At 40.2% G+C, this 14,712-nt stretch overlaps 1 protein-coding gene across 1 annotated transcript in view; it reads right to left on the reverse strand.

Moving 5' to 3' along the window:
• The window catches only part of COL19A1 (collagen type XIX alpha 1 chain), a 439,982-nt gene that overhangs the window by 342,515 nt on the left and 82,755 nt on the right, over positions 1-14,712 (reverse strand). Inside the window, exons 9-10 of the mRNA XM_052652029.1 lie at positions 5,450-5,470; positions 1,024-1,068 (exon numbers count right to left, since the gene is read on the reverse strand). Coding sequence (XP_052507989.1) covers positions 1,024-1,068; positions 5,450-5,470 — 66 coding nt within the window. The remainder of the gene's footprint in view (positions 1-1,023; positions 1,069-5,449; positions 5,471-14,712) is intronic.

Consider the following 14,712-nt stretch of genomic DNA (forward strand, 5'->3'; position numbering starts at 1 on the left):
TGGTGGGTTATCTGGGTGGTATCATGACAGCTGGCCCCACCCAAAGTGGCCCCTCATCTCTTCAGAAAACTGGAATAAGCCAGTCTCCGTGTTTCCAATAATGCTGGTCACATCCAATCATATTTCTCCCCAGGAGAAGAAACCAGCCTTTGGACAGTAAAGGATGAAATGAAGTTCACCTTGGTGAAAAGAAAGATTCTAGGCCCAAAGAATCTGGCCAGTGCAAAAGTCCTTATTATTTACAAATTTATCATTCTGAAACATTTTTTGAGGAGATCAGTTGCAACATCTTTGCAATATTTAATATTTTATGCCTATGTAACTTACATTTAGCTCAATCTGGGAAATAACAAAAAAGGAAAAAAAGTAACCACAAATAGTCAAAAGCACCCGTGCTGGATTCATGTCAATGTATGGCAAAACCTATACAGTATTGTAAAGTAAAATAAAGTGAAAAAAAAAAAATAGTCAAAAGCAGTCAATCCTGTTCTAGACTTCATTTAGCTTCCCTGGGGGCTCAGCAGTTAAGAATCCACCTCTCAATGCAGGAGACCTGGGTTTGACCCCTGGGTCAGGAAGATCCCCTGGAGAAGGAAATGGCAACACACTCCAGTATTCTTGCCTGGGAAATCCCATGAACAAAGGAGCTTGGCAAGCTACAGTCCATGGGGTCACCAAAGAGTCAGACATGACTGACTAAATACCACCAAAATTTAGACTCTTGGTGAAAACATTCCCAGAGCAGCCGTCACACTCCCAGGCCTCAGAAAGCACCACTACCCATTCTCCAGAGAAGCATGTGCCGAAGCCCCTCTCATAAAGTTCTCCCCTAGAGTAGCTTCTCTGAGAAGGGATCGCTACCATGGGTTCTCTTTGAGAAGAAAGATCAAGTGGTGGTTGAGTCAGGGGACTAATTCAGTCTCACCAAATTTCCTGTATCTTCATTATATTATGTGCAACTTCAACTTTTGAGATGTTAAAAGTTCTTAACTAACATGAAACATTAAAAAAAAAACTGTTTACCTTTTGACCAGGTAAGCCTGGAATGCCACGTAAACCATTTTCACCCTAAAAGAAACACACAGAATACATTTCATTAGTCACAAAACACAAACGAATGAAGAATTTCTGCATTTCTAACCATCTGTTCTAGAGTCGTGGGGCAAGGCAGCCTAACGCTGAATGTTCAGTGAGTACAAGGGCTTTGCATCCACCCCTCAGCTGCCAACTCCAGGACTAGCACTTTCATTTAGAAAATAAGAACGCGGAGGCTCTGACAGGTTTCACCTCACTAGGAACATCACCTAAGATTTGAACATAGGCTCTCTGATTAGACAGCCCATGCATTCCATATGCTACTTAGTATGCTTCATTTTATTTTCCCTTTTGAATCTCTGGGCATAATGTTCTAGTCTGACACAGGTTCTCTACAGGCCAAGTACTGTTCTGACAACAAACTGTTATGACCATCTTCTTACAGGTGATTATACAGTCAGGAGATAGAACTGGAATTAGAGTTCACATAATTCACTTCTGTACATCTAACCACCCTTCTTCATTGTCTCATGGAAAAGATTTTGTTCTGGTGACCTCTTATCTAAAAACTTATGTTTGTGTATCTATGTGTGTGCATGTGTGTTTGTATATATATATATATATATACATATATGTTTGTGTATATATATATGGCACCACCAACTCAATGGACATGAATTTGAGCAAACTCAGGGAGATAGCAGAGAACAGAGGAGCCTGGAGTGCTACAGTCCATGGGGTCACAAAGAGTTGGATACAACTTAGTGACTTAATAACAACAGCAACAACTATATATATTCACACACACATATATATGTATGTGTATCACCTCAGATATGCATGTGACAGAAAGTGAAGAAGAACTAAAGAGCCTCTTGATGAAAGTGAAAGAGGAGAGTGAAAAAGTTGGCTTAGAGCACAACATTCAGAAAACTAAGATCATGGCATCCGATCCCATCACTTCATGGCAAATAGATGGGGAAACAGTGGAAACAGTGGCTGACTTTATTTTTCTGGGCTCCAAAATCACTGCAGATGGTGATTCTTTTCCTTGGAAGGAAAGTTATGACCAACCTAGACAGCATATTAAAAAGCAGAGATATTATTTTGCCAACAAAGTTTTGTCTAGTCAAGGCTATGGTTTTTCCAGTAGTCATGTATGGATGTGAGAGTTGGACTATAAAGAAAGCTGAGCATAGAAGAATTGATACTTTTGAACTGTGGTGTTAGAGAAGATTCTTGAGAGTCCCTTGGACTGCAAGGAGATCCAACTAGTCCATCCTAAAGGAGATCAGTCCTGGGTGTTCATTGGAAGGACTGATGTTGAAGCTGAAACTCCAATAATTCGGCCACCTGATGTGAAGAGCTTACTCATTTGAAAGGCCCTGATGCTGGGAAAGATTGAAGGTGGGAGGAGAAGGGGACGACAGAGGATGAGATGGTTGGATGGCATCACCGACTCAATGGACATGGGTTTGGGTGGACTCCAGAAGTTGGTGATGGACAGGGAGGCCTGGCGTGCTGCGGTTCATGGGGTCACAAAGAGTCAGACATGACTGAGCAACTGAACTGAACTGAACTGAACTGAATGTTCAGTATACATATACATACATATACATATATATGCATATATATATATATATATACACATACACACACACACACACATAAAGAGCATATACTTTCTTGCTCGTTCCTGTCGATTGTCTTTAGATCAGTTTTAAAGACATGCTTGATGCTCTTTTATTTGAAACAATTACTTGGAAGAATTTTCAGTTTTTCCCAGTCCATCTGGTTCCTGTGCTGGGTCTGAAGGTTTTCAGCAGAGGCCTATCAGTTTCCATTACTACAATTCACGGGCCATCTCTTTGACAGGCCTGCTTTGCAAACAGCACACAAGCTAGAATGAGATACCCCGGGAGGATGTGCACATTCCCAGTGGAGCCTCAGGAATTCAGCTGCTCCAAGGAAGTGATTTAGGCTCTCGTGTTTCCAGGTTTAGAAAGCTCAAAACAAACGAGCAATTCTATTGACCACTTTATTTCCAGCAAACATTTTTAAGATTTTTTAAAGTATTGTCTAGAATGAAGTTAGATATCACTTCTTAGAATTTTTAAAATAGAATTCAAATATATGAAGAAAAAAATAATGTCTTCAATTTTTAAAAGAGCAATAATATATTCTATTTAAGCCTAAAAAGATCTTTCTCATTTCATCAATTAGTACATTTCTGGAAAGGTTCCATCATTTTTAGCAGCAGCCTAGTGCTCTATGTGTGTGCTTGCGAATTCATGTCCAATACTTTGTGACCCCATGGGTTGTAGCCTGCCAGGCTCCTCTGTCCACACGATTTTCTTTCTTTTTTTTTTAATTTAAAAATCTTTAATTCTTACATGTGTTCCCAAACATGAACCCCCCTCCCACCTCCCTCCCCATAACATCTCTGTGGGTCATCCCCATGCACCAGCCCCAAGCATGCTGTATCCTGCGTCAGACATAGACTGGCAATTCAATTCTTACATGATAGTATACATGATAGAATGCCATTCTCCCAAATCATCCCACCCTCTCCCTCTCCCTCTGAGTCCAAAAGTCCGTTATACACAGCTGTGTCTTTTTTGCTGTCTTGCATACAGGGTCGTCATTGCCATCTTTCTAAATTCCATATATATGTGTTAGTATACTGTATTGGTGTTTTTCTTTCTGGCTTACTTCACTCTGTATAATCGGCTCCAGTTTCATCCATCTCATCAGAACTGATTCAAATGAATTCTTTTTAACAGCTAATACTCCATTGTGTATATGTACCACAGCTTTCTTATCCATTCATCTGCTGATGGACATCTAGGTTGTTTCCATGTCCTGGCTATTATAAACAGTGCTGCGATGAACATTGGGGTACATGTGTCTCTTTCAATTCTGGTTTCCTCGGTGTGTATGCCCAGCAGTGGGATTGCTGGGTCATAAGGTAGTTCTATTTGCAATTTTTTAAGGAATCTCCACACTGTTCTCCATAGTGGCTGTACTAGTTTGCATTCCCACCAACAGTGTAAGAGGGTTCCCTTTTCTCCACACCCTCTCCAGCATTTATTGCTTGCAGATTTTTGGATCGCAGCCATTCTGACTGGTGTGAAGTGGTACCTCATTGTGGTTTTGATTTGCATTTCTCTAATAATGAGTCCACAGGATTTTCTAGGCAAAAATAATGGAGTGGGTTACCATTTCCTCCTCCAGGGGCTCTTCCTGTCAGGGACCAAACCCACATCTCCTGCATTGGCAGGCAGATTCTTTCATCACTGAGGCACCTGGGATGCCCCGTACTGCTATATACACGCACATAATTTTAAAGATGAAGGCTTTTCTTCAGTTAAATTAAATTATCTGTGTTGCACAGTGAAACTGCTATTCTCACAGAATATACTGGAAAAGCAAAGGCAAAACTTTGTGGCTAAGTTTAAGAAGTGTTGAAGCCGCAATAAAATACGATGTACTTATCTAGGTAATAAATTTATATTATTTAAAAAGATATATAGTTTTAGACCTCAGGCATCCCACAATTACATTAGAAACTTCCCATTTTGTTTAATAAAGTTACAGTCAAAGCACATTCTGATTTGACCCCAGGGTGCATTCTATGGAAACAGCTTCTGTTACTCATCACAGAACTATGCCCATTTGTCCATGAGGAACACAATTATTTTCATTGGTTGGTTCAATATAACGTTTTATATCATATTAGAAGTTACACATGATAACAAGATGTGGTATGTAATCCAGTAAAGCTTGCTGACAGTGCACGTTGCCAAAAATGCTTTTTGGAAAAAAGAGAGTAGTACTAGTAGCTCCCTGCTTTCTCTGCTCACGGCTCATGCTTATATGCAGTGTGCTGTGAGAACTGGCACCTAAAGAACCACCTCTGGGGTTATGTCAGCTTAGGGTCACACCTGGATGACCTGGCAACTGGGCACCAAAAGTCCTTAAAAGGAAGAATGCGTCTCTTTTTGATGGACGTTGGTCTTATGACTGTTATAATGAAAATGTCTTCCTATGGCCAGTGTTAATTGATCTGGGCTCTTTCCTGACCAAAAATTTGTTTCATAAACATAATTCTAAACTCCATGATACCCCAATTGACAGCACTGATCACTCTCCAAGGAAGTGAGTTGGCTTCACGTGACACAATAACATGTGAAAGATTTTGAGATATCAGGAAACTTTTGATGCTTAAAGTGTGCAACTCTGGTATTCAGAAACATTTATTTTCTTCTCACAGATTTTCTCAAAGTTACCAGAGAGGTCTGACATAGAAACTTATAATCATTTAAAACCATTTGGCATTTTTCCAGTCCCTGAGGGACAAGTTAGCATATTGTTTTCGACTCAATCCCCAAATAGTATTAAGTAGCATAACAACTGGCCTTTCCTGGTGGCCCAGCTGGTAAAGAATCCACCTGCAATGCAGGTGACCTCATGTGATTCCTGGGTGGGGAAGATTTCCATGGAGGGGGGATAAGCTGCCCGCTCCACTGTTCTTGGGCTTCCTTGATGGCTCAGAAAGTAAAGAATCCACCTGTAATGTGGGAGACCTTGGTTTGATCCCTGGGTTGGGAAGATCTCCTGGAGGACTGGATGGCACATGGTAACCCACTTCAGTATTCCTGCCTGGAGAGTCCCCATGGACAGAGGTGCCTGGAGGGCTACAGTTCATGGGGTCACAAAGGGTCAGCCACGACTGAGCAACTAAGCGCAGCATAGCATAACGGCAGAAGGAAATCATAGTCTTAAAGAGCAAAGTTTTGTTTGAGAGATTAACAGACCATCTTTCTCCTGTTGAGATTTTATCTAAAACTTAATTTGTATCAATAGAATGAACCTTCCTAACTCTGAATCACAGTTTCAAAACTCTTGTGCCCATGCAGCTTGGTATCTAATTGAATTCTATTCAATGAATGCCTGCCTGAAATTACTGGAGGAGCTGACAGCTGTTTTTTCTAAACTCTTGCTGTCCCTCGGTGTTCCTAGTCTCAGCACAGGAAGAATTAAGAAACTTCTTTGGCTTCCCATCAATATTTTAGCCCATTATTGAAAGAAAATTATAATAAATGCTTCTTGTCTCTACTGTAATGTTCAAAGCTTATTTCTGTGGCATGTACTTTGTACTTCAGGTTTTTCCATCAAAGGGCCTGTGCTCCTTTCTTATTATGAATTCAAGGTCCAAATGGGCCACAGATGAATATGAGTAATGAAAAGCAGGGGGAAAAAAAATCTAACATTGCTGCTGAGAGCACTGTCACAGTGTTATTACTGCAATACATAGCGTGTCTTCAACTTCACAGTTCAGTTCAGTCACTCAGTCGTGTCCAACTCTTCATGACCCCATGGACCGCAGCACACTAGGCCCCCCTGTCCATCACCAACTCCCAGAGCTTACTCAAACTCCTGTCCACTGAGTCAGTGGTGCCATCCAACCATTTCATCCTCTGTCGTCCCCTTCCCCTCCTGCCTTCAATCTTTCTCAGCATCAGGGTCTTTTCCAATGAGTCAGTTCTTTGCATCAGGTGGCCAAAGTATTGGACTTTCAGCTTCAGCATCAGTCCTTCCAGTGAATATTCAGGACTGATCTCCTTTAGGACGGACTGGTTGGATCTCCTTGCAGTCCAAGGGACTCTCAAGAGTCTTCTCCAACACCACAGTTCAAAAGCATCAATTCTTTTGTGCTCAGTTTTCTTTATAGTCCAACTCTCACATCCATACATGACCACTGGAAAAACAATAGCCTTGACTAGATGGACCTTTGTCGGCAAAGTAATATCTCTGCTTTTTAATATGCTGTCTAGGTTGGTCATAACTTTCCTTCCAAGGAGCAAGTGTCTTTTAATTTCATGGCTGCAATCACCATCTGCAGTGATTTTGGAGCCCAGAAAAATAAAGTCTGACACTGTTTCCACTGTTTCCCCATCGATTTGCCATGAAGTGATGGGACTGGATGCCATGATCTTCGTTTTCTGAATGTTGCACTCTAAGCCAACTTTTTCACTTTCACTTTCATCAAGAGGCTCTTTAGTTCTTCTTCACTTTCTGCCATAAGGGTGGTGTCATCTGCATATCTGAGGTTATTGATATTTCTCCCGGCAATACTGATTCCAGCTTGTGTTTCTTCCAGCCCAGCATTTCTCATGATGTACTCTGCATATAAGTTAATTAAGCAGGGTGACAATATACAGCCTTGACGTACTCCTTCCCCGATTTGGAACCAGTCTGTTGTTCCATGTCCAGCTCTAACTGTTGCTTCCTGACTTGCATACACGTTTCTCAAGAGGCAGGTCAGATGGTCTGGTATTCCCATCTCTTTCAGAATTTTCCACAGTTTATTGTGATCCACACAGTCAAAGGCTTGGGCATAGTCAATAAAGCAGAAATAGATGTGTTTCTGGAACTCTCTTGCTTTTTTTATGATCCACTGGATGTTGGCAATTTGATCTCTGGTTCCTCTGCCTTTTCTAAAACCAGCTTGAACATCAGGAAGTTCACGGTTCACATATTGCTGAAGCCTGGCTTGGAGGATTTTGAGCATTACTTTACTAGTGTGTGAGATGAGTGCAATTGTGTGGTAGTTTGAGCATTCTTTGGCATTACCTTTTTTGTGACTGGAATGAAAACTGACCTTTTCCAGTCCTGTGGCCACTGCTGAGTTTTCCAAATTTGCTGTCATATTGAGTGCAGCACTTTCACAGCATCATCTTTTAGGATTTGAAATAGCTCAACTGGAATCCCATCACCTTTTCCCACTAATTAATTCATATTCATTAATAGAAAATTTACTTAAATTGAGTATTGAGTGAAATAGCTGGAACATGTATCTGAAGTGAAACGCCAGACTCCTAACATGAAAACCAATAAAGGAGGAAGCCAAAAGTAAATCTGATTTTGATTTTGTGTATCACTAACCTGACCTCCGGAGAAGGCAATGGCACCCCACTCCAGTACTCTTGCCTGGAAAATCCCATGGACGGAGGAGCCTGGTGGGCTGCAGTCCATGGGGTCACAAAGAGTCAGACACGACTGAGCAACTTCACTTTCACTATTCACTTTCATGCACTGGAGAAGGAGATGGCAACCCACTCCAGTGTTCTTGCCTGGAGAATCCCAGCGACTGTGGAGCCTGGTGGGAGGCCGTTTATGGGGTTGCACAGAGTCGGACCCAACTGAAATGACTTAGCAGCAGCAGCAGCAGCAACCTGACCTCTGCATTTCCGACAACAGTCCTGCTGTACTTAGACCATAATTTTTCATGATTGAATGTTTATATGGTTCTTACATTCCTGCCACTCAACTAAATATTTTAGGAAATAAAACATATACCTCCTATGTTTTTTTCAGATATTTCATCCAATCAGAGTCCTTTTATTTCAGGGAGGAGTATTTTTTCCTCCTATGTGTGAAGACTTCATTTCAAAAGCTAAATTGTTAAATTAAAAAAGCTATATACTGCATAGGATTGAAAACGTCAAACTTTTTTAACTCTTGTATTTGTTGGATCCTTTATGCAGCTAACACATGGAGATATATTCACATGAATGTTCAGAATAGGGCAAATTTAAAACATCCTTAATAAAAAAATGAATGAGATCCTATTGTTACTTATTTTTGTGAATCTTTCAAAGAAGAGAAAGCCAGCCCACCAAAAGTAATACATGGTCAGCACATGTCTTAATCACAGTAATATAAACATGGGGAGTTAGTAACAGGTGAACTCAACATCTACTCTTAGTAGAAACTTTTAACCTGAGTCTATGTGTGTGCACAGTATATGCAGAGGAGCACTCTAGAAAACAAGCAGGGGGAGTATTCTTAAAAACAGGGTCAGGGGTAAATTTATACATTTGTATCCACCAGTTTCACCAAAGAATATTAAGGTACTGACCCTATTGAAAGCTCTTTAAAGTCAGGCATGTTCCCAGTTTACTTTGTATTGTGGACAACAAAACAACACAGTTTGATGTGTGGATACTGAAACAGTGTCTTCTGAGCCCCAAATTTCTGTCCACTGGTCTTTTTTCACACAGGACAAATATCATATGGGTCTTACACACGACATCCCTTTCTGTCAGCATGAAGCTTATTCAGCAAGTCAATCTTTTCAAATGAGTGTTTGGAGTCCTTCAATGTCACTGTAACTGTCCCCTGCGCACACACACTCCTTTAAAATGTGGCACTGAGAACTCAGCACATTATTTATTCCACACATAATCTCAAGTGCACAGAGTAGAGATTAGGACTCACACACACACACACACACACACACACACAATCTTGTTCTGGATATTACACAATACTTGCATTATTATGACTTGCTTTTTCAAGGCTAAATTGCTTGCACATACAGTAAATGTGTAGTCAACTAAAACTGCTAAGTTCTCCTTTCAAAGAGGATATTTTTACAATCCTTTTTCAAATTACCGGAGTGCAAATTACACTGGAAAAAAAGAAAGAAAGAAAGTGAAAGTCACTCAGTCATATTCAACTGTTTGTGACCCCATTCACTGTAGCCCACCAGGGTTCTCTGTCCATGGGACTCTCCTGGCAAGAATACTGGAGTGGGTAGCCAGCCATTCCGTTCTCCAGGGAATCTTCCTGACCAAGGGATCCCAAGTCTCCTGCACTGCAGCTGGACTCTGTACCATCTAAGCCACATTATTCAAATAAAAAACAAAAAATTTTGAAATAGTTTGGGGAAGTAAACATCTCTTTCCATTCATAGCCAAGTTAGGGATTTGAGTTTTGGCCAATGTTGCTGACCTCATTACAAAATCTGCGCTCCAGATTTATGTCATCAGAATGGCTTTCTTAAAGTGGATCTGTTAAGAATGAGTGTGTGGATGTTTCACTTTCTTGTGAGAGCAGCTGGAAGGCAGTCTTGACGTGATCTTGAAGCATCACAAAAGTACCAGGGAAACAGAAGACAACCGAAGTGAATCATCCACTGAAATATCTGGAGAGGAGTAGCGGACATCTGAATCACATATTCTAACACATTGAAGACAACTGAAGATATAACGAGGGGGCAGTGTCATCAGTAAGCTCCTGTTGGGGACAGTGAGACACCCGTAACCGCAAACTACTTCCGGTCCGCAGTGCTCGTGTTGAGTAATTTATAGTTCTACTCCATATCAGTTAATTCAACTGAAGGCACCGAAGGCACCAGCTTCTTATCCTTAGTCCTGAGGGAAATGGTTGTGAAAGTCTGGAGGAAGAACACACCTTTGCAATGTTGTAAGAAAGTCAGGAGATTTCCAAACCTAACACAGAGGACAAGACAGCAAGATCACCTGGAGACTTCTGCTTGAGAGAGAAGGGACAGCCTGCTTGCTCCTGGGGAGATGGGAAGCCAGTTCTGGGGCTGTACACTCTCCCCTCTGTTCCTGCTTCCCCAAACCCCACTTCTGCAGACAGTACCAGAGACTTTCACTGAAGACTTTCAGCATCCAGGGGCCTTTCCAATCCTCCTCAGAATGATTTTCTAACAATCACCTTGTGTTTCTCTTCTTTATTGTCCTGGAGCTAAGTCCCCCTGAGTTCTGAACAACTCAACATGCATTAGGCAGAACCAAGCAGGTGCTGCGTGCTGGCCGGGTGATGGGGTGACAGGCACAAAGGGCGCCCCTAGCCCTTGTTCTGCAGGAGCTCACCCGGGGGACCAGGACACAGACTATGCAGGTAATGCAAATAAAGTGCTATGTGAGCGGAGTCCAGGGCTGCTAATTTCTGCCTCATGGCCAAGAAGGCTTCGTGGAAAAGATGCAACTTTTCTTGTGTTTGAATTCAGTAATCTGTGAAAATGCAGTGATGGTGGGAGGAAAGAAACATACTGACTGTCTGTGGTTATCCTCAAGAACCTTCTCTTACCCAGCAGGCTCAGGAAGGACCTTCCATGGGCTATGACGTCCCTGACCAAGCTGCTAAAATCTCGTTTAAACCCATCCGTATTAAGAAAAATCCTAATATCTGAGCTTGTAGACATCTATGGAAAATACCAAGTGCATCTCTAAACCCATTACTGCATATCTCAGAAATCTACACCAGGAATAAAATAATGAGGACAAAACTGCAATTAGAAAAGATACACGCATCCCTATGTTCAAGCAGCACTATCCACAATAGCCAAGACACAGAGACAAGCTAAATGTCCACTGACGGATGGATAAAGATGTGGTGCCCGTATAGAATGGAGTATTCTGGTGCTTGTTGTTGTTTAGTCTGTAAGATTTATCTGACTCTTTTGCAACCCCGTGGACTGTAGCCCACCAGGCTCCTCTGTCCATGAGATTTCCCAGGCAAGAATACTGGAGTGGGTTGCCATTTCCTTCTCCAGGGGATCTGCCTGACCCAGGAATCAAACCCAACCTCTTGTACTCTCAAAGAACTGGCAGGCAGATTCTTTACCACTGAGCCACCAGGGAAGCCTCAGTTATAAAATAAATTGAAATATGAAATAGTGTCCTTTGCAGCAACATAGATGAATCTAGAGATGATCACACTAAGTGAAGTGAGTCAGACAGAGGGAAGACAAGTATCAGACGATGTCCCTTTTATGTGGAATCTAAAAGAATGACACATGGGAAGATATCTACAAAACAGAAACAGACTCACAGACGTAGAGAACAGACTGGTGGGTGCAGGAGGGCAGGGGGCTGGGGTGGAGTGGGAGGCTGGGACAGCAGATGCAAACTGTTATATAGGAGGGCCACACAACCAGGTCTTATACAGCACAGGGAACTGAATTCAGTACCCTGTGATAAACCATAATGTGAAAGAATATGAAAAAGGATGTATATGTGTGTATGTATATATATAGGTATGTATATATATATTATCTGTATAACTGAATCAATTTGCAGCAATTAGCCCAACATTGCAAATCAACTATACTTCAATAAAATAAATTCTAAAAAAGAATAAAACAATGTGCCACTAAACTACGCAGAGAAACAGAGACTGTGTAATCTTTTTTATGGCAATGTTTTAATATTTGTGTGCTAGATTCTCACAGTGCATTATTAAACCAAACAGGAACATTAGCAGACTAGCGTCTTAAAATCTGGCTAACTGTTTAGCAAATAAAAGTCCAGTGCATGGGTGCCAGAGAGACTGCATGTGTCGAGCCTGTCATCCATCTGTTGTGTTCTCTGCCAACTGCTCCACTTGGGGTGTGAGTGGAAGGCATTAGGAGGGAATAAGAAACCATTAAGAAATAAAATCAACTGCAGAGTGAGCAAGCTTCTTTTTCTCTTTCCTGTTCTTCTATTACCTCTGTCCTTCTCAGGTTTCTGTTTATTTTGGTGCTAGCTGTATCAATATACTGCCCGCAGATAAGACAATTAAATGAGACTCACACTAGGTAAAGGCAGTCGCTTTTCACAGATAATTTAAGTCTCATTCTTGTAACTTTAGTAAGTGAAGCTAACAAGTAGTCTGACAAAACTGTTTTCTTTGTGGTCATTTTTTTTCCATAAATAGACATTGCTTATGATAAGAAGTTCAATCCCATGTCCAGATTTAACTATACCTTCATTTACTGCAGAATTCTCTGAAATACAAGAGTATACATGTGATTCTCTGTTAAGAAGTATTTTCTCTAACATAGAGCCTGTACCAGTTTTATAAATCTTGACAATTCACAGAACGGAAATATCCCATTTTTAGAATAAAGCTGTGTTGCACTTTTTTTCTCCTTATTTAGTTTGCAATTCACACAATAAGTTGTCACATATAAATAGATATTTTAACTTTTCAACTTGAAAATTCTTGATTTCACTGGCAAGCTGGGTAAAACCAGATAATACAGGGAGAAAGCCAAATAACAAAAATTCTGTAGTTTTCTTAAAACACTCCTGTAAGTTTCAGAGTTTCTCAGACATTAATGCTACATCTGGACCAGGGCTGCTGCAGAGTTCATTATAATTCACAACAGCTACCACCCTTGTCTATGCTTTCATAAATTGTAACAGCATCTGCCTTTATTTCCTGAAGCTGCAGTCTTCTCATAAAATGTCTTTTTAAGGGAAAATTGAGATGCAAAGATCAGAGTCATTTCATTTTCCAACAGAAAAGAAATACAAAGACAGTTAGGGAACAATGGGTTTGCCCAGTTTAGTTTCATCCTGCTACAAATACTGGGGGCTTCAGAGTTTATGGTGAAAAGACCCGTCACGCAAAACAGATCACAAGGAGGATAGTCAGTCTGGCTATTTTTAAGAAGTGCAACTTGGCAACTCTCACCACGTTATCAGATACACTACTCTGGCGCCTTAGTGCATGTGACTTTTTACCTCTAGAAGTTTGATTTTTTTTTTTAATGAAGTCATGACACTAAGTGAAACACTTGTATTTTTGATCAAATGAATATCTAAATCTTTTTGGTCAAGTGAATAAAAAATATACATATTTAGATATCAAAAGCATATTTGGTGGAGAGCATAAAGAGAGAATTTTTTGCTTAGATGTTGAGATTAGGTTAATCTGGAGAGTGTTCCCATGACTGGCCTGCCCCGAGGTGGACGTGCAGGACAGACAAGATCTCCAGAGAATCAGGTGTGGCAAACTTGAAAGGATATTTCAAATATAACTTGACTCTGGAAACCAAAAAAATAAAACTGTATTGTTTTCATAGTAGTACTTATTTCAGAAGGTAAAGCTACACAAAATCCTTTCACTTGGTGAAAAACATGCTGATGCTTTTCAAGAGGTGGACATAATTTTCTGAGGTTGGGAGAGTTATCTCTAAGGACAGGCAGATTATTGACATTTCTCAAAAGAAGTCATACAAATGGCCAACAGGTACATGAAAAGGTGTTCAGGATCATTAACTTAAAGAAATGCAAACAAAACCACAAGGAAATATCATTTAACATCTGTTAGAATGACTTCTATAAAAAAAAGACGAAAGATAACAACTGTTGCCAAAGATGCAGAGAAAAAGGAACACTTATGTACTATTGGTTCAAACGTATTTTAAATAAGCAAACTAAATTTCATTTTTTCCTACTAAATCAAAATATTGAGCCTAAAATAAGGGTCTATAGACTTCACACTTAATTTCCAAATACATGGGGTTTCTAAAGTATACTTGATATTTATTTCTCATTTTGATGTTAATTTTTCATTTAAATGTTTTTTTCTCTGCAATCACCGTCTGTGTTTTGTCAGTCTTTTAACTTTACTGAGGCTTTCAATGGCTAAGTCAAAGATCTCTCTTAGAAAATGTCACATTGCACTTTAAATTGTGTGGGCTATTTTAAAATACCTTTTGATATTGAATTTCTATAATAACATAATTCCACGGTAATAAGAGAACAGACTCTATGTGATTTCAATACCTTTAGACCATGAAGTTTTTGCACCTTGTTTTGTCCCCCTGAATATATTCCAGTGTCTCTTAGTCTATGGGAACTTATACAGAATTTGTATCTTACTGTCGTATGAAAATTGTATAAATCTTAATTATGCTGAATTGGTTCATAGTGCATTTCAGGTCTACTAGATCTTCCTACTTTTCTGTGCATTCTATAAATTTTTGAGAGTTTGATATTGTCCAATTAAAATCTTAATTTACTTAAAAAGTAATTGCAATATACAGTTGAACTATATGTAACTTTGTTCTGTATTTTCCAAGTCTCC

Source organism: Budorcas taxicolor, chromosome 14 (assembly GCF_023091745.1).
Source record: "Budorcas taxicolor isolate Tak-1 chromosome 14, Takin1.1, whole genome shotgun sequence".
Lineage (NCBI taxonomy): Eukaryota > Metazoa > Chordata > Mammalia > Artiodactyla > Bovidae > Budorcas > Budorcas taxicolor.